This window comes from Chionomys nivalis, chromosome 20 (genome assembly GCF_950005125.1).
Source record: "Chionomys nivalis chromosome 20, mChiNiv1.1, whole genome shotgun sequence".
Taxonomy (NCBI): domain Eukaryota; kingdom Metazoa; phylum Chordata; class Mammalia; order Rodentia; family Cricetidae; genus Chionomys; species Chionomys nivalis.
Window position 1 is genome coordinate 61,997,556 of NC_080105.1, and position 20,812 is coordinate 62,018,367.

Below are 20,812 nucleotides of genomic sequence, written 5' to 3' on the forward strand. Positions count from 1 at the left end.
TAAGCCTGTGTATTATAGTTATCTTTTTGGTACTTTCTAACCTGAACATGAAGAGATTTATTAGAACTGACACCAATACAAAAAGCAATAGGAATAGATAACAATGTCTGGGAGACTTGAAAGACAACAAGGAAAGAAGACAGGGGGTAGAGAGAGTCCTAGGTCCAGGAGAATTTTCTGTAAAGAACATTAAGGTAGCCGGGCGATGGTGGCGCATGCCTTTAATCCCAGCACTCGGGAGGCAGAGGCAGGCGGATCTCTGTGAGTTCGAGACCAGCCTGGTCTACAGAGCTAGCTCCAGGACAGGCTCCAAAGCCACAGAGAAACCCTGTCTCGAAAAACCAAAAAAAAAAGAACATTAAGGTGCCAGTTAGAGTCTGACCTGTCCCTTTACACATTTTATTGAAAGTTTATGTAAAAGGAATTCACCTTTAAGTAGGTTTTGCTGAGAAAGTCGGCCTGGTGACTTTTTTCCAAGCTTACAAGTTTTAACATTGAAGTTTTCAATGTAAAAGCATAGGCGAATTTACATCTTTGGCAGTGAACAGAACATCTTCCTCCCACAATTAGTTCCCATTTCAGCATCACGAGCATCTGTGCATCACTATTATTTCAAATTATAGATGCCTTTACTGTTCAAATACAGTTGTAAATCACACCCACACTGCTGGTTTCATGTTTCTTTCATATTTAGTTGCATTTGTGAACATCTATCAACCAGAAAGTCTGATACTCCTAAATGCCCTATTGCCTTCTTCTCTAGGGGCAAATCTGAGTTTGAAGAGCACCTGGCAAAATGCCTAAGGGCCTGTGTATTATGGGAGGGACCTGGGGCATGCTGGGCTATTCCCGCAGTTGCTGTGCACACTTGGGTTCCTACATGTTCAGCTACTGTTCCAGTATCACTGTTGTGCCTGTGTCATGGCACCCCCAAACAGATCACCACAGAGTCGGTATCCGATGCAAACACACTGGGGTTTACTGATTACAAGTTAGCTAAAGCCGACTCCCCAGAGGCTTCAGGGTAACAGGATTTTAAAGGGAAAAGCTGCAAGGCAGGGGTATAGGGGAATTTCAAAACAGACAAAATAGCAGTTAATGGAGTACCGACAAGGACGTTTGAAGCAAGCAGACATAAACCAATATTGTTTGTACACCCTGGTGGGGTCACTTTGACCAGGGCTGGCAGTTTCTTGGGAATGTTTATAACTTTGCTGGGCTGCATTCACCCTCCCCCGCCGCCTAGTTAGCTCTGGTCTAAAATAGAGTTCTTTGTCAAAAGCAGTTTGTTCTGCTCCTTCACCACCAAGCTAACTTGTACAGATCACCTTAAGGAACTCAGGTGGCCCTACAGCTTCTGCTGGTCTAACATCCTCCAGGGTAGCAATTTCTACAGAAACGTGTAGCATCCAAGGTTGGAGCGGCTGAGAGGGGCGGGAATTTCCCAAAATAAAGTTAAATTACGTAAGAATCTCTACTGCCCAGGCCTGTCCGGGCGGAAGACCGGTTCCAGCCGGATTCGTGTCGACCCTGCCCAACCAGACAGACGGGTTCCTCCCGGGTGGGTGGCTGTTTGGGGGGGGGGGAAACGGACGGACACCGAGGAGAGGTTAGAACCGGCTGAAACCGGCTGGCTCCTGATGCTCCGCATTTACGGTGAGTCTGGGTGGGAGGCGGAGGGGCAGGGGGAGGGGACTTTACCTGAGCGGACAGAGGGCCTCGTCGTGGGGTGGGGGTGGGGATATCCACGGCCGTAGGTGCAGGAGGACAGAGGAGAAAGTTCGTCCCTCCCCCACCCTCGGGAGAAAAAACAAAAATCAAAGGGTCCTTTTTGGTCATATGGGAGGGCCAGCACAGCCAGTTCCTGCAGGTCTGTGTGGGAAACCTTCGGGTGAAAATGTTGGTTGACAAAACAAAACAACAACAACAACAAAAAGAGTTAGTTTTGCAGAAAAAGTTTGGAGGGAGACAGGAGAGATGACGAGTTGGGAAAATAAACTGAATTAAGACAGATGAGAATAAAAAACTGAATTAGGAAATGAAGCTTATTAAAAATGAAAAATGGAAAAATTTTTTTTTTTTTTTTTGGTTTTTCGAGACAGGGTTTCTCTGTGGTTTTGGAGCCTGTCCTGGAACTAGCTCTGTAGACCAGGCTGGTCTCGAACTCACAGAGATCCGCCTGCCTCTGCCTCCCGAGTGCTGGGATTAAAGGCGTGCGCCACCACCGCCCGGCCAAAATGGAAAATTTTTAAATTAAAAATTAAGTTAAAGAAGAAATACAGACAGAAGTAAAATTTGAAAGCACACCGAAGCGAAATTAAACTAGAAATAAACTAGAAATAAAATTAAATGCAAAGTTAAAATAAAATAATAGTAATAATAATAAAAAAACAGAACACTGCTTGTTGGGCCGGTGTGTGGCACCCATCCCAGCATGGCATGTATGAAAAAAATAGGTAAATAAACAGATGAGGAGGCAACATGCGTCAGAACATAATTTCTATGAATTTTTGACAGAGCAAGATGTGAGGTGATGCTTTCAACCAAACACAAGATACTCAAAACTTTTAGAATGTTAAAGATTTAAAAAATGGTTTTTAAAATATTTTTCATGACTTCATCAAACTATCGTCCAAACCTGCGGGCCCTGGCACAATCCCAACCTTGCAGCAGGACAGGAAAATCTTCAGGAATTGGAATATTTGCACACGGCGGTTTAGAGGGCAGTAACTGAATGATGAAATTTATCTTTAAATTCAGTTTCAACCGAAGCTAAAAATGGATGAATGGTGGGTCTCTTCCATACTACACAGGCTCCTCCCACAACAAACAGGTCCCTCCCCTAATACACAGGCCATTCCCATAATACACAGGTCATTTCCATAATGTGCAGGTCCCTCCCATAACACACAGGCCATTCCCATAAAGCACAGGCTTCTCCTAGAATGCACCAGGCCCTTTCCCAGCATGTACCATGCCCCTCCAATAATATACAGACCCCTTCCTGCATTCACCAGACCCCTCCAATAAGAAAGTCTCCTCCCAGCATGCACCAGGCCCCTGCCAGAATTCACCAGGCCCCTGGGACCACACACTACACCCAGCTTTCAACAGTTCTATTCCATAATAACAGGCCCCTCCCAGCATGTGCCATGCCCCTCCTATAATACACAGGCCCCTCCCAGCATGCATCAGGTCTCTTGTAAAATACACAGGCCCTTCCCAGCATGAAGCAGGTATCACCCATAATACACAGGTCTCCCCCAGCAGGTACCAGGGCCCTTCCCAGCATGCTCCAGGCCCTTCCCCTATTTCCAGTTTCCTGCTATCAGGTCTCCATCAGTGTCCTCTCCCCCAACAGTTTCCTGACCAGCATGGCTGAAATACCCACTCTAGAAAGGGTCACAGGAATGATGTCACAGGTGCTTCCTTAGGGGCATGGGCAAGTGAGCAGCACATAGGGTGATTGACAGTTCTGTCAATTTTCACTACCCATAATTCCCTGGAAAGTGTCTCAGTAAGGGACTTGCCACCTCACAGGGGCCTGTGGGCCTGTCCTGAAGTATGATTGGCACAGGACGACTGTGGGCATGTCCTGAGGGATGATTGACAGGAACGCTGTGGGCCTGTCCTGAAGGATGAGTAACATGGTAGGTCTATGGGCGTGTCCTGAGGAATGATTGACAGGGGAGGGCCCACTGTGGGCAGTACCATTACTCAGGCAGGTAGAGGGGCAGGGACTGTGCAGGTGTCCTTCCTGTCACATGCTCACTTGTCATGTGTTTACTTCTCGCAGGAATCCTTAGGCTGAAAGTGTCATGCCACATTACCTACATACCTGGTAAGAGAATCTCCCAGCAGTCCTTGTTGTGGAAACGTAACTGATTGACAATTTATAATTATTTGTAAATTAATCCTGCATACATCCATCGTGGCAATGTAGCTACTCAGCATGCGATGGCGTCAGTGCTCCCTGCCTTGGTGATGTGACACTTATGTTTCAGGAATTACCTTGCCACTCTACTGAGTGTCTTCTTGGGCCTGAAGCTGGTCACAGGCCTGGACGTGTCACAGTCTCGACCCAACTTCCTCCTGCTCCTGGCAGACGACCTGGGCATCGGGGACCTCGGCTGCTATGGCAACAGCACCATTAGGTAAGGAGAGGGAAGGGCTGTGCTACCCATAATACTCCACATGATGGTACCCATAATGCTCCTTACCATGGTATCCATAATATTCCTCACCAGGATACTTATAATGCTCTTTATTTTGGTACCCATAATACTTCTCACAGCATGGTACCTATAATACTCACAGCATGTTACCCATAATAATCCTAACCTTATGTTACCCATAATACATCAGGATATTTGCCCTTCCCATGATACCTAGCTCTAGACACTGATTCACTTTCGGGGGGCGCAGGGGGAGTCAGCTCTGAATTTCCTATGATGCCTAGCACCAGGGAGTGACAGCAGCAGCAGGTTGACTATGCCCAGCAAGACTGACATCAGAATCACATGGGTGTGTGTGGCCCACCCTCATGCCATGACACACGCCCCTCCCCCACAGGACCCCGAACATTGACCGACTTGCAGAAGGTGGCGTGAGGCTCACACAGCACCTGGCAGCCGAGGCCGTGTGCACACCAAGCAGGGCCGCCTTCCTCACTGGAAGATACCCCATCCGCACAGGTGGGCAAGCCTGCATGCCTGACCCCTGAAGTCACTGCCCCTAGGAATTCACTGGTGATGTCACTTCCTCCACTAGGCCACACCCCTAAGTACCCTCAATAGTCCATTGAGCAATGATTCCATGCACTGTCCCACTGATATCACGTCCTCATACCAGACCTCACTGATGATGTAACTTCCTCTAACTAGGCACATGGGATGATACCACTTCCTTCCACTAGACCCCATTGCTGACATCACTTCCCCCCTGGTCCCGCTGCTCCCATTAGGCTATTGATGTCACTTCCCTTGTTCTGCCCCCACTGGTGACTCCCCTAGGTCTGAATCCTAAATCCTCCTATTGACCTCTGACTTCTTCCATGGATGATCCTGTTGGTGAGGTCACTTCCTCCCACTAGACCCCATTGTTGACATCACTTCCTCTGTCATGCCCCATTGATGATGTCTTTGTCCAATGTCCAATGATATCACTTCTCATTAGGCCCCATTCCTGAGTTCCTCCCACTGACCTCTGTCTCCATCTAAGTATGAACCCACTGCTGATTTCACTTCCTCTCACTATGCCCCACTGATGACATCACTTCCTCCTAGATAGGACTCTTAAGTTTCTCTATGAGAAGCATAGCCAGGGGCATCCTGGGAGCTATAGGAGGCAGGGCCAGGGGCTTGCTGGGAGCTGTGGGAGCAGGGCCAAATCCTACTGTGTGCCCAAGTCCTACTGTGTGCACGCCCTTTTAACTCATCTTCCTTCTGGTGCAGGCATGACTTCTGGTAATGGCCACCGTGTCCTCCAGTGGGCAGCAGGTGCTGGCGGCCTTCCTGCTGAGGAGATCACATTTGCGAAAATCCTGAAGGAGCAAGGCTACGTCACAGGCCTCATTGGTGTGTTCTCCTACTTTGTAGGATAGTGATGTAATTTGATGTGGCCTGGGTTGGGATGTAGGTGGTGGTGACATCTGTCCTGGGCAGCTGGTGATGTCATCATATCTGGAGCTGATGATGGTGACATCATCTGACATGAGTGAGTGGTGATGCTACCTGACTCTGAGTGGGGGTGAGGACATCTGGCATAGACTGAGTGGCAACGTCATGTGATGTGAAGTGAGTGGTGATGGCACTGGACCAACAGCACCTGTCCCATTCATCATGCTTTGTGGTTTCCTCTCCTCCACCCCACCACCAGGGAAATGGCACCTGGGTCTGAACTGTCACTCTTCCTCTGACCACTGCCACCACCCACTGAGTCATGGATTTCAGTACTTCCTGGGGATGCCACTGGGCATGATGGGGGACTGCTCCGGGACAGAGCCTTCAGAGAAGCGTGTGACGCTACAACGCCGCCTGTACCTGTGCAGCCAGGCATCTGCATTAGCAGCACTCACCCTGTTTTTGGGGAGGCTCACGGGGTTCCTCCGTGCACCACGGTGGCTGCTAGTCCTCATCCTGGCTGCCGCAGCCACCATGTTTGCTGCTTCACGTCATGTTGGTGACCTCATCATATATGCTGATTGTTTCCTCATGAGGAACCACACTGTGACCCAGCAGCCCCTGCACCTCGAGCGGGTCACTGGCCTCATGCTCCGGGAGGCAGAGACCTTCCTGCAGAGGTGAGTGGCCCAGGGTATGGTGCCCCTACCCCTGCCCTCCCATGAGAGCCATCAAAAGGTATCCATCAAAAGGCAGTGCATGGTGGGAAATCCCTGACCTCTCCCTCCACCTTTTTCCCCAACCCCTTCCTTCCTCCCTCCTCCCTCTCTCTCCTGTGGTGCTCTGTGAGGAGTCAGCTGTTGACGTCATGTGGCAGGAGAGTGGGTGCCCAAAGGTGACATTATTCACATGGAATTGGCTAGCTGTACACTCAAGTTTGAAGTAGACTTACAGGAACTGGGTGAGGAAAAAAATCGATAACCTGCTTGGTGGGGTGTCTCCAACCATTGGCTGCTGAAACATAAGCAGAGGTAGGGGATGGTGGGTGTGACAACAGCTTTGATGTAGAGCCGGGGACACGTGATTTGTAGATAAAGAAGTGGGTGATCGGTATTGGTTTCTTGGTTTATTGATTGGTGGAGACTAGAGGGAGCAGAGATAAGCAAGTGGGTGACTGATGGGAGAGTCATGGATGGGTAACCAATGACGGATATTGAGGGACTAGCTGACAGCTGATACAGAAATGCAGTTACTAATAGATAGATGATAGATCAATACACACACAAGACAGATATGTGATTGACAGGTCTGTAAAGGATGATTGATAGATGATAGATACAGATTGACTGACAAATACAGGATTGATTTACAGGTATATGATTGACAAATGGATATAGGTATAGATTGATTGAGAGATATATGATTGACAACAATAGATACAGACTGACAGACACATGATTGAGTGACACATGATAGGTAAAGATTGATTAAAAGAAACGTGATTGACAGATGACTAGTAGATGACAGACGATTGATGGGCAGACAGAAAGATGGGACAGAAAAACCACTGCTGATGTCAGCAGGCTACAGGCGGAAATGACTGAGACCTAGAGGTAGGACTACAGGAAATCGGCAGGGAAGTTGGTCAGAGGCAGTGATGTGTGATGTCATTGAAAAGAGGAGGGACTGTCATAGTTATCATTTTCCCATGGGCGGTGACATCAGCACCTCACTCCCCCCATGATGTCACTGCCCCCCCCAGGAACAAGCACCACCCCTTCATGCTGTTTATATCCTTCCTGCACGTGCACGTCCCCCTCGTGACCACTGCAGGCTTCCGGGGGCGGAGTAAGCATGGGCTGTATGGGGACAATGTGGAGGAGATGGACTGGATGGTAGGTGAGTATCGGGCATAGCATGGTTGCTGGGTCTGATGGGAATATCCCGTTTTACATGTTTCCCTGATCCCCCACCCCCACCCCATGTGTAGATCCCAGGGCCTGATATGGAATGCTGTGTATCACCATTGTCCCTGGGTCAACATGCCCCCTCTCCCATGGTCCCACATGTCCCCAGTCATACATGTTCATCGTCGCAGGACGGATCCTGGACGCCTTGGACCGGGAAAGACTGACAGACAATACGCTCGTATACTTTGCGTCTGACCACGGTGGCTCCCTGGAGTCTCGTGTGGGTCACATGCAGCTTGGTGGCTGGAACGGGGTATACAGAGGTAAGCTCGGTACTCTCCCCAGCCTTGAGCTGTGTTCCCATACATCCCTTGGCTGGTGGTCCTGTCTCTCTCTCCCATGATCCTTCACTCCCCTCCCCACAAGCTTCTGGTTACTCAGGTGAAATGTATCCTTGTATGGTATCCCCATCCCTTCCTCACTACCTCCCATGGTCCTTCACTCTTCTACCCACTTCTGGTTCCCTGGGGTGACAGGTGTCCTGGGCTGCTGGCCTGGTCCCTCCCTCCTAGGGGCCTTAACTCTCTTCCTCCACTTCTTGTTCCTGGGTGTCCTGGAGTTGTGTACTTGTCTCACACACCCTCATTCTCTCCCCTTCCATTTTTTGCCACTTCCTATTCCCACCAACTTCAATCTCTAACCTGACTTCTGATTCCTAGCCTTACTCCAGTCCTTCCCTCACAGGTGGCAAAGGCATGGGCGGCTGGGAGGGTGGCATCCGCGTTCCTGGTATCTTCCGCTGGCCTGGGGTGCTGCCCGCAGGGCGGGTTGTTGATGAGCCCACGAGCATGATGGATGTGTTCCCCACCGTGGTCCTTCTGGGGGGCGGGACTGAGCCAAGGGACAGGTGAGCAATGACATCACACCAGAAATGAGCCTGAGTGACAGCTGCTGTCACAAGTGTGTGGGGCAGGGGCTGGGCTGAGCAGGGTTGGCATTAACATCATATCGGAAGTGAGCTTGGGTGACAGGTGTCTGAGTGATAGCTGCTGTCACATGAATTCAGGGCTTGGGAGGTGTTTAGCAGGCCAAGCACCAGGACTGGTGAGCAATGATTTCACACCAGAAGTGGGCCTGGGTAAGCTGCTGTTATATATGAGCAGATAGGGTAGAGAGGAGGAGGATCGAGGGACAGATTAGCACAGACATCACACAGGAAGTGATTCTGAGTGACAGTGGCTATTACATGGGCAGTGGGAGAAGGAAGCCATGAAACCAGTGAGCAATGATATCACAATGGAAGTCAGTGACAGCTGCTGTGATGTGGGTGTAGGGCGGGTGTGGGGCAGAAGGGTGCATGAGCAATGATGTCACTCCAGAAATATACTTGAGTTTCAGGTGGGGCTGTTACATGGTATAGTGGGGGGCAAGGCTGCAGAGGACTTGAGTGACAGGTGCAGTGTCATGTGATACAATACAGGGGTGGGATAGCAGAGAGGCCATAGGGCCACCATATTGGCATTGTGGAACACCTGTTTGATTGACAGCCAATGTGTCACCGACCCCCCAGGGTGATTGATGGGCGGAACCTGCTGCCCCTGCTGCGTGGGGAGACCCCACACTCTGACCATGAGTTCCTGCTGCACTACTGTGAAGTGTTCCTGCATGCTGCGCGCTGGGTGCAGCGCGACCGTAAGTTCACAAATAACCCCTCCCTCTGGGGAGTACTTTCAGATCAGAGTGACCATGGGTTAGGCTTTCCTTTTGGCATCCGTGGGTCAATAAAATCTCTCTTAGGGATGTATACTATTCCCCTCCCCCAAGTAGACTTGTGTCTCTTCATCACTGGTATTGGCAGCTGTCAATCATCCATTTGACTGGCAGGAGGAAGAGTCTGGAAGGTTCACTTCATGACCCCGAACTTCCACCCAGAAGGGGCCGGCGCCTGCTATGGCAGCGCAGTGTGCCCGTGCATCGGGGATGTGACAGAACATGACCCGCCTCTGCTCTTTGACCTCTCCACGGACCCGGGTGAGACCCGCCCACTGAAGCCTGACTCAGAACCCGAGTTCCACACTGTGGTGGGGAAACTGAAGCAGGAGGCAGCTCAGCAGTGGCACTCACTAAGCCAGATCCACCAGCAGCTGGGCTCCATCTACAACATCTGGCGTCCATGGCTGCAACCATGCTGCGGGGAGTTCCCAAACTATGGGTGTGACCTCGAGGAGTGACACCCACATTACCCTGGCATAGGACTGAGAGGCAGGGCCCCACATGTTTATCATCTCCTGAACCAGAAGTTATGTTCATCCTAATGCATTATAGGTGTGGGTGCAAGGAGTTCTTTTGGTGAGGTGCAATGTGGGTACTAGTATAGGGTGTTCCACTAGTGCGGATATGACCTCGAGGATTGACACTCCATACAAGACATCCTTGAGAGTCTGTGGGGTAGGGCTCACATGTCCATGACCTTTAGATTTGGATATTAAGGCCATCACAATGCATTGTGGGTACTGGTGTAGGGTTATCCACTTGTGTAGGTGTGACCATGAAGAATGACACCCATGTGACACCCACTGGAGACATAGAGGCGAGGTTGAGGTTATGACTGCTAGGAGTGGTGTTCACATGATGCCATGAGGGGCTGAGGGATGGGACTTCACCTGTTCATCAGTGTCAGAACCGAACATTATGTCCATAGTAATGCATTGCTGTTGGGTGTTTCTGCAGATTTATGTAGGTGGTTTGACTCAGGAGTGTTAACAGCTAGTTTTGACTGCCTTGTCTCTAGTACCTTCTGAAGTCTTATCTGAAAGTTTCCTAGGGGTGCAAAATCTATGCAAAATTTGGATTGGGAAAAAATCTAGCAAACCATGAAATTCCTTGATGGAACATTTGCATTTGTCATTGTCCCTTTGAGAAGCTTAGATAAGATGTTTTGGGATATGGAAATCAACTTTTTAAAGGTGTAAATTGGATAACAATAAAAATGCCTTTGGCTATGGGAAAGGTCTCAGTCTGTGCCTGATTCCCCTTACAGTTGGAAAGGTTAAAAATCATTCTTTTTTTTTTTTTTTTTTTTTTTTTTTTTTGGTTTTTCGAGGCAGGGTTTCCCTGTGGTTTTGGAGCCTGTCCTGGAACTAGCTCTTGTACACCAGGCTGGTCTTGAACTCACAGAGATCCGCCTGCCTCTGCCTCCCAAGTGCTGGGATTAAAGGCATGCGCCACCACTGCCCGGCGGTTAAAATCGTTCTTAAGGTGCCTCTGCTTCTTCTTTCCATGAACCCATACCCAATCTTCAATATTGGCATCCGACATGGAGCTTGAAGAAAAACAGAAGATTCCTTGCAGTGAGGAGGCCACTAGTTAGTTCCCAGCCACTTACCCCAAAATAATCACATAGAAACTGTATTATTTGAATAACTGCATGGCCTCTTAGCTCTAGCTTTTAATTGGCTTAACTCTTACATATAAATTTAACCCGTATCTATTAATATGTGTATCACCACATGTCTGAGGCTACCAGTAGCAAATACTCAACTTCCAAAGGTTTATTTTGTATGATTAGATAATGAATATGATACTTGAAACAGAAATCAGAATATTCTGACCTGAATAACCATGTGGGTCACCTTTATTTCTAAGCTGAGACAGAGTAATAAATTAGTGCTGAATAGGCATTAGAAATAAAAAGTAAGAGCTATAACAGTAGTACAATCCTAACCTAGATTGTGTTAGGTTTCTCCATTCTATGGTTCTTATTTCTACTTCCTTCAAGGCCACCTCATAAATGACAGCTGTTTTATTCTTCATGGTATAAATGTTCTAAATGAAGTCATCTAAAATGTACATTTAATTCTTTTCAGATTTAAAAAGAAATACACTTATTTGTCTTTGAATAAATTTTTCTATTTAACAATCCCCTAATAGCATCTTTCATTTGAGCATTTCTCAAGGTATAGATTAAAGGGTTTAACATGGGAGTTATCATTGTGTAGAACACAGCAACTGCCTTATTAATAGGTAAAGTAGTTGCAGGTCTCATGTATACAAATATGGAGGGCAAGAAGAATAATACAGCCACTGTGATGTGGGAAATACAAGTGGAGAAGGCTTTGCATCTCCCTTCTGCACTGTGGTTTCTTAATGAGTACAGGATAACTGTGTAGGAGCCCAGAAGAAGTAGAAATGTTAATAGACAGATAAACCCCCTGTTGGCAGCAATGAAGAGTCCCAGAATGTGGGTATCAGTGCAGACCAGTTCAAGCAGAGGGTTAAGCTCACACATAAAATGATCTATGACATTAGGGCCACAGAAAGGTAAATCAATAATGAAGAGGATCTGTATGATTCCATGAAGAAAACCTCCCATCCATGACACCCCAACTAGCAGGTTACAAACTACTCTGTTCATGATGGTTGCATAATGCAGGGGCTTGCAGATGGCCACATAGCGATCATAAGCCATTGCAATAAGCAGGATGACTTCAGCAGCTGCAAAGAAATGCTCTCCAAAGACTTGGGTCATGCATCCATTGAACTGAATAATCTTTTTTTTCATGAAGCAAATCAAAAATCAGTTTAGGGTTATTGACAGAAGAATAGCAGGCATCAATAAAGGAGAGATAGGCAAGGAAGAAGTACATAGGGGACCTTACCAATTGACTGTGTGTAATGGTGACAAGAATGAGCAAATTTCCAACCACAGAGGCAATGTAGATGACCAAAAACACAGCAAATACAATTTTCTGCATGTTTTGGTTCTGCGTGAGCCCCAGAAGAAAAAACTCAGTTACATTCCTCTTTTCCATTGACTTCTTTGGATAGTTAATCACATTTCCAAAAAAATAGTGCATCCTCAACTTCATTTAATTTTGGCATTTTCATGATTAACATTTAAATGCTGCTCAATTGTAAAATTTTTTTGAATATTGTTCATGTTGTTTTTCACATGCAAAAAATATTGTTTTATGCTTTGTCTTAATCAAACTGACTCCTGGATGACTAGATGAAGATGACTGCACAGAGTATAAACATAAAGAACTCCTGTAAATGAAGCTGGAGGTGAAGAGATTCAAGTAGTTGGAGGATCAAATAATGGTCACTAATGTGAAGCTAAATATTTATGTTCTTACTTATGAAATAAGAAACCATAAAAGATAATTGAAAATATAACTTGAAAACTAACAAGTCATTAGTCTAAGAGGAAACTCGGACACCAATATAGTAAACTGACTGTCGTGCTTTGAAAGAAACAGAATTGAGTTCACTTCTCCATCAAATCCAGATAAGGAAGCTCAGGTATTAGACTATTTGTCAAGTTTTCTTTTTTTTAAAGATTTTTATTTATTATGTATATAGGTTTCTTCCTTCGTGTATCCTGCAGTACAGAAGAGGACACCAGATCTTATTACAGATGGTTGTGAGCCACCATGTGGTTGCTGGGAATTGAACTCAGGACCTCTGGAAGAGCAGTCAGTGCTCTATTCCTCTGAGCCATCTCTCCAGCCACCTTGTCAAGTTTTCTTTACATTGCTTGATAAAGATATTTTACTTTGCAAAAAAGCAAATACAGATAAGTTATGATTCAATATTTTTCATACAAATTACCAGGATCTAAAAAACTTGCTTTATTTACTTTTCTAAAATAAATACAAATAAACAAATTAAAGTGACTCATTGATGAATATAAAGAAGGTCAAGGTAATAGTCAAAGCTATTTAATAAAGAAATAAATGATTGCTATAAAATAATGCATAATAATTCACAGTATATATGAAAGAATTGTAATAGCTATAATAAAGTATTTCTTCTATGTACTGCACATTGTTCCTCATTTTTAAATACTCATTCTATGTAGCTGCTGCTATTTATCTATTTTAGAAGTAAAGGAATGATGGATAGAACCATGTATAAGTTCAATGTCAATATTAAATAAATTGACAAAGTCTACTATCTCCTAGTAGTAGTTTCTTATAGGTATTTGTTTATTTAATCCCATTTAAATAAATTTTCTGGTAAATCACAATATTTTCTACAATTTTTATAGTTATTTTTACAACTTTATATCTTTAGATGGAATTATATATTGTATGATTCTAATTATATAACAATTTAATAATTATGTAATATAAAACTAGAGAAGTTAATGTTTCTATGCTAGAAATCAGGAAAAAAATGACCTTGACTATTATTCTTACTTAATTTCATCTCTCAATTTTTTAACAAATATTGTTACTAAAAATGTTATCACCAACCTCACTAATTGTCATTTTATACAAATATTAGTTTATAATTTGCTCTGAATATGCTTATAACACTTCATTGCATTTCACATAATTTTGGTGACAACTTTATATAACCAATATTGTCAGTGAACATGTAGATAATACATGACATACTTACATTCCAAGTACAAAGAAATGCATGCTACTGGACTCTTGAAATTGTTCCCTTATCTTGGTCTAATTTAAGCTCACTTTTACCTAACATCATTATAAAATGGGATCCCATAATTATTTGGTAACCTATTAAGAACTATTGCAGCAGGGGACTAAAATATCCATTCAAGAATTGAAAGGAGAAAGAAGCCAGCTCTCTCTGCTGTCTCTCCTTTCATTTTATATTCATTTCCTCGTACCTCATGAAGCTACTTCATCATCTGTATATAAAGTGAAACCTGCCTTATAATTTCCTGTGAGAATTGGTTAAAATAGAGAAACCACCATTGTTACATAATGGTGACAAGCATAGGTTTCAAGTTATTTTTTAAAGTTGTGTATACATAACAGATAAACTTAAGTGGTGGGCAAAAACATGAAGAAACATTTGACCCTGCCATGAACTGAAGAAGAGTCATCCCTAACCGTACTTTCTAAGAAGCACAGAGCTGGATCTCACAGTGAGTTGTCTGTGTTTGTACTAAAATCAAGAACTAAATTATAATGCAATTAATACTAATATTTTGGACTTATGAGTGAGATGCCCAACTAATCATTTTTATCATCATGATTTATTTTGATTATAATAGAAATTTCAAAAGGCAAAATATTTCATAAAATAGATAGGTTTGTCTTATTATTGCAAGTTTCAACAGTGACTGCAAGTCACAGAAATAGTGATCAGTCTCATTGGGACCACAGAAGGGTAAACTCAATGCCTGAAATATCTGAGCTAAAGAATGCACACATGATACCACACAGACTATGGACACCAGCGTCCCACAGACCTAGAGGCTCATAATGGTCGTGTAGTGAAAAGGCTTACAGATGGTGACATAGTGGTCAACAGCCATGAGGATGAGGATGAAGATTTCTAGGGAGCCAAATAAATGGAAAGTAAACACTTGTATTAAGCACTCACTAAAAGAGATAGTGGCCCCTCCTTTGTAAGTGAATCCACAATGGTTCTAGGGGCTACAGTTGTAGAGAAGCAGGTATCAGACAAGGATAAGTAGAACGGGAAGTAGTACATGGGACTCCCAAGTGCTTGACTTGTCTTGATGGTAGCAATGATCAGCAAGTTACCCGCTAATGTCCCCATATAAAAGAACAGGAAAATGACAAACACTATGTTCTTCCATCTGGGGTCCTGTGTTAAGCCAAGGAGAAGAAAATTGGTCACATTGATACTCAGTTGTATGGCTCATGAATGAGAAGAAAAGTGTATAAAATGTGTCATCTGCAAAAGATAAACTAATTTTAACAAGTAGTATGACAGTTAAAATAAACTTATTTCGGGCTGGAGAGATGGCTCAGCAGTTAAGAGCACTGCCTGTTCTTCCACAGGTCCTGAGTTCAATTCCCAGCACCCACATGGTGGCTCACGACCATCTGTAATGAGGTCTGGTCAGCAGGCATACAAACAGACAGAATACTGTATACATAATAAATAAATATTTAAAAAAATAAATAAACTTATTTCTTTCCTATAATTATATATTCTACTTCTTGGTTATTAAATTGCTATTCCCAATCTCTGTCTTCAGTTTCAAGATTTTTATTAGTGTCACAGAAGCTCATGAAATTAACACTTTTTCCACAATACTATCCATATATAAACTCACTGACTTTAGCATGGTTCTGATTAAATTTGCACTTCAATTAATATAAAATGAAGTAATATATACTTTCCTTTTTTTTTTTTTTGTGATTTTTCGAGACAGGGTTTCTCTGAAGTTTTTGGTGCCCGTCCTGGAACTAGCTCTTGTAGACCAGACTGGTCTCGAACTCACAGAGATCCGCCTGCCTCTGCCTCTCGAGTGCTGGGATTAAAGGCGTGCACCACCACCGCCCGGCTATACTTTCCTTTTTTATTTAACTAATTGTTCATGGGCAAAACTTTTGATGGGGTATGATTTTTTTTGGTTTTTTTTTGGTTTTTCGAGACAGGTTTCTCTGTAGCTTTGGAGCCTGTCCTGGAACTAGCTCTTGTAGACCAGTCTGGCCTCGAACTCACAGAGATCCGCCTGCCTCTGACTCCCGAGTGCTGGGGGTATGATATTTATAATCTATTTTTCTTATTTTCAATAAAGTTCTAGTCCAATATTTTTTAAAAATATAAAAATGTCTAATCAAGCTACTCAATTTTGGGTGTTAATGATAAAAGCATAACAAAATTTATGGTTGATCTCCAGCAAGAACTCAAACCACAGGGAAGCAAATGTTGATATCTGAATTTCAAAATCATGACTAAAGCCTTCCTGCTTAAAATTTTTGTAGTAAATGAAAAGTGAACCTGAGGACATGAGGTGGTCTTTCAAGACCAAATTATGAATAAAAACTCACTCCTATAAATACTAATGATTTACAGTTTCATTGACTATATAGCTTTTGGTTTGTTTATCATCAATCTATATATTGTCAGTTTGCACAATGAAATTATTTTCTTTATGCATTCAGGCAAATATTTAAAAAAAGAAACTAAAATTATAGATTCATATTTGAATAACATAAATATAATTGTGAGTCTTCATCAAGCATTTAATGACTAATTTATACAACGTTCAATCTTGCTTAATCATTTTTCCATCCATGATAGATTTAAAGCTTCAAACAAGAAACATGTATAAAGACAAGTATGATTACATTTGATGGGTAAAAATTGTTTTGCATCTCTCTAAGTAGAAGAACTCCAAGATTTTTTGAATAAGAAAGTAAATGTAATATGATTCATTTCTAGTCAATAAAGAAATTAATTTTCTATGTGGTATGAGGAAGTATTTTAAGAAAAGTATATTTCTCATATCCACATTCTACTTGTAGTTTGTTTTAAAAGTTACTTCTTTAGAATTTATTTTTTACCAGGCTCCAAAACCACAGAGAAACCCTGTCTCGAAAAACCTAAAAAAAAAAAAAAAAAAAGAATTTATTTTTTACTTTTTCATAAAATTAGGCATTATTGGAAAAATATAATTATGCATACCTTTCACATAGCTTCTTTTGTGGAAATCTACACATCTTCAGAAATACTCTCAGAGATAAATTTAGTGTCTTTTGCAATGTAGAAGGTTCTTGGTGTTTCAATGAAAATAGTCTCTACTAAAATTTGAATGCAATGATAATTATCTAATATTGTTAATGTCATTCACATTATGAGGACATTCACATAGCTAATGTATTGATGATTTTATCAATCATGTACAGAAGATAACAAATTCATTCAAAATTTATGAAGCCAAGACAAAAACCCAAACAGTACCAACAAAACTGAGATTTATGAAAATATCTTAATGAGTTTCCTAAATGACTTGGAATGGAAGGGCCCATGTGCTGTACATCTTAGCATAGTATGAGATGCTGTCTTCCAGAAGAATGGCTGTTTTAACATAACAAACTGAGACATCAGTACTTAACCTTTGAAGCATGAAGTATAATGTTAAAAACAATATTCTCCTTTGACTGTACTATGAGTTTATTGTTTGTATGCTTATTTATTTGTTTAATCTTTGGGTTTGTGGGTGTTTTGTTTTAGTTTGGAGTTTTATTTATTATTGCTATTTTTATTTATATTTTGGGATTTATGCCTATAAATAATATCTGTCTCCATTTGTCCCCAAAAGTAGCAAAAAATTCAATTTTTCAGGTTATTAGTCATTAAAATGTACCTCAATGTCCTCAAGACAAACAGCAGGAGAATACAGCGTAATTTCTAGAAACAACTTACTTAAGCTAAACTTTTTTTTTTTTTTTTTTTTTTTTTTTTGGTTTTTCGAGACAGGGTTTCTCTGTAGCTTTGGAGCCTGTCCTGGAACTAGCTCTTGTAGACCAGGCTGGCCTCGAACTAACAGAGATCCGCCTGCCTCTGCCTCCCGAGTGCTGGGATTAAAGGCGTGGGCCACCACCGACCGGCTAAGCTAAACTTTTCAAATAAGATCAAATAACTTTAAACTGGCTACACTGGTTAAAATATAGTAAACCCAGAGTATGCACGTATTAGATGTGATGGATAAGATCTGAAATAACAGCAAACCAGAAAAGGCAGCAAATACAGAAGGGTGGAAATTAGTGTCTCCATGGCTCCTTCCATGGATTTACACTGCTTTGAAGAGACGGTACTGGGAAGAATCTGCTTTTCTAGGATGCTATCTTATCACCTGTCCTGAATTCAGTGGCACTGTCTTTGTGTCTTTCAGAGACTCTCACTCTTAAATATACTTCTCTGCATCAGTTAGCACAGTCTGAGAATATTAACTAGCTGCCATAATTTCTTTAGCATTTTAGAGCTTAAATTAAAGAGTTACATAATAAACCCTTCTCAAACCTCTCAAGCCATATTACTTAATCCCATGATTCATGCTGTATCATCAAAAATGAACACTGGGAAATACCTGGGCAGAGAAACAGAAACACATAAATTCAATACATTTAAAGTAGACTTTCTGCATCTAGTTCCCTCAATAGTCAGTAATTACTATGCAGTTTTTTATTTTTTGAGTTTTACTAGACAGATAACAGGTACATTGTGAAGGATTTAGGATTGAAAAGGTAATACCTGACATTCATATAAAAGCAGTTTCTCAGTGAGATTTCAGGAACACCCCTATACATTATTATTATTATTATTACACCTATATTATTATTACTTATTATTATTATTAATTGCATATGTAAAATGTGTCCTTATTGTTTTGGTTTGTCTGAAGTTTATCCGAGTTGAAGATGTTAGTCAACTTCTTAAAGTAAATTTCAGGTGTATATCTATTATAATATCACTTTAGAAGCATGTAAAGAATATTTGTACTATGCTATGATATACAATACTCTGCTCAAGTATTGTACTTGCTCATCACAAAGCTGCTGCTCCCCAGAAGTGCTGTCCATTATTTCATATCAAACTTTTTCTCCAAATTTTAGTTAGAGATATAATCTTCTGGGTTTTTTGTGTGTGTGTGTACATGAATAATTCTTGGTCAATCTAATCTCATCCAGAAATGTTACAGAAAAACATTTGGGAATGTTGCTATACTTTAGCAGGTCAAGAAACAATCTTAAATTTTAATATATCAGAGGCATCCTATTCTTCCCACACAATAATGATTAACTTTCACATATCCATTTCTTTTTTTATATTTTTATTTATTTATTATGTATACAATATTCTGTGTGTGTATTCTGCAGGCCAGAAGAGGGCGCCAGACATCATTACAGATGGTTGTGAGCCACCATGTGGTTGCCGGGAATTGAACTCAAGACCTTTGGAAGAGCAGGCAATGCTCTTAACCACTGAGCCATCTCTCCAGCCCCTCACATATCCATTTCTTATGTGGTATTTATTGACTTTAGAGATTTGCTTCATTCCAAAGACAGGACTTCATATTTATCATAACAATTATCCTTTAAAAGTATACTGTTCTTTTAAAGTTAATGTTTCTTTTCCAAAGCATAGTGGAGTAAACATATATTCACACAGTGTGTTGAAACATATTAAAATGTGTATATTTACCAAAGCTGTAGTGATGTATGTCTGGACTCACAATGTGGAAGTAATCTCTCTCACCTGTTAGAGGACCAGCTACATAAGTCTCACCTGCCCAACACCTTTTAATAGCAGCCAACCCAAAGGATTCTTGAAAAAAATATTTTTCTGCCCTCCTGAGGGCTTATATTAACACATACTGTTACAGAACATTGATGTTGTTTGTAGCATTATCACCTGAAATTTCCCCTCTGCAGCTAGTCAAAACCATTCCAGAGACTATAATACATCTAATTTACACTGTCTGTTTAGACTATAGCAATATTAAATGAATCATCCTTGAATTTACTAACAAGAAAGGAGTTAGGACAAAAAATTTGCACTAAAGTTGCCAGAGTAGAAAAAAAATACAAATGTATGAATGAGTAGTAAGAGAATATTAGGACCAAAAAAAAAAAAAAAGGAGAAAATATTATTGGTACAAGAGAATTTGAATCATGAATCCTTGCTCCAATGTATGGCCTTAAATTAGCCTCACTACCTTGGATGGGGGATGTGGAGAAATTGTAGCTCGCATGGTGAATTTGGAAAGTAGTTGTTAAATATTATCAGGGAGGGAAGGTTTGAGTGATAAAACTTAAAGTCTATTCTGTGGTCTACAGAAGATACATTTCAAGATCACTGAATTGTTAACAATTTCTCTGAGGATTAGTATTAATACAGAGCTCTGAATCTCACTTTAAGAAAATAACCTCTCCATTTGTTTTACAAACCCAAATCATTGGAAACAGATGTTTTCATTTTTCAAGTCTTCTTAGTTAAAATAAACATTACTCAGATACTTGAGTTAGATAATATCAAAATATGGAAAAGAAAAATTAAACAAACAAAACCCAAAACAAAAGAATAGAGTAGACAAGCTAGACATCGTCCCCAGCTCCTGTAGAAAGAATAAATAGGGGAAATTAGGTTTTTTAAGTTATAATCAAGAACACTCTCAGGTTTAATAAAAGAATTCTGTAAGCAATCTAATGGGAAATGGGATGTATTCAGAAAGAATGTCCAGGGTTTCAGGGCATGCAGCTTAGAGTTTGGTCCATTGTGCTGAGATAAGATCAAGAAAGAAAAAAAAGAAAAGGTTTTTGGGTTGGAAGGCATAAAACAGGTATCTTAGCAGTGAAGGTCTGCAAGCAACTACATTATTCAGAGGGGCTTCTGGGGCATATTAAAGCATATCTCATCCGGGAGACAGTCCTCCCATCTTACTATGTTTCACATGCATCATGTTTATTTTCTCCCTCTGGAGTCACACTGCTCTGATCAGGGTGTAAAACTTGATTTTCTCCTACTCATAGGCTTCTTTAG

The 20,812-nt window shown here is 42.0% G+C and overlaps 1 protein-coding gene and 1 pseudogene across 1 annotated transcript; one reads left to right on the forward strand and one right to left on the reverse strand.

Moving 5' to 3' along the window:
- The first annotated feature begins 1,265 nt into the window (after positions 1-1,265).
- On the forward strand, positions 1,266-10,543 carry Arsl (arylsulfatase L). Its single transcript, XM_057752590.1, has 11 exons — positions 1,266-1,656; positions 3,797-3,841; positions 4,005-4,154; positions 4,573-4,694; positions 5,454-5,576; positions 5,878-6,301; positions 7,384-7,520; positions 7,720-7,854; positions 8,276-8,438; positions 9,102-9,223; positions 9,416-10,543. The coding sequence occupies exons 2-11, from the start codon at positions 3,819-3,821 to the stop codon at positions 9,760-9,762; spliced, it is 1,746 nt and encodes a 581-aa protein (XP_057608573.1). The 5' UTR covers positions 1,266-1,656; positions 3,797-3,818; the 3' UTR covers positions 9,763-10,543.
- An 856-nt stretch (positions 10,544-11,399) lies between these two features.
- Positions 11,400-12,342, reverse strand: LOC130862651 (olfactory receptor 4C13-like; annotated as a pseudogene).
- Positions 12,343-20,812: the final 8,470 nt, after the last annotated feature.

Coding starts and splice junctions, on each gene's coding strand:
- Arsl (XM_057752590.1), top strand. CDS start 3,819: ATGCCACATTACCTACATACCTG. Junction 5,577..5,877: donor CTACGTCACAGGCCTCATTG/GTGTGTTCTCCT, acceptor CCCCACCACCAG/GGAAATGGCACCTGGGTCTG. Junction 8,439..9,101: donor GGGACTGAGCCAAGGGACAG/GTGAGCAATGAC, acceptor CCGACCCCCCAG/GGTGATTGATGGGCGGAACC.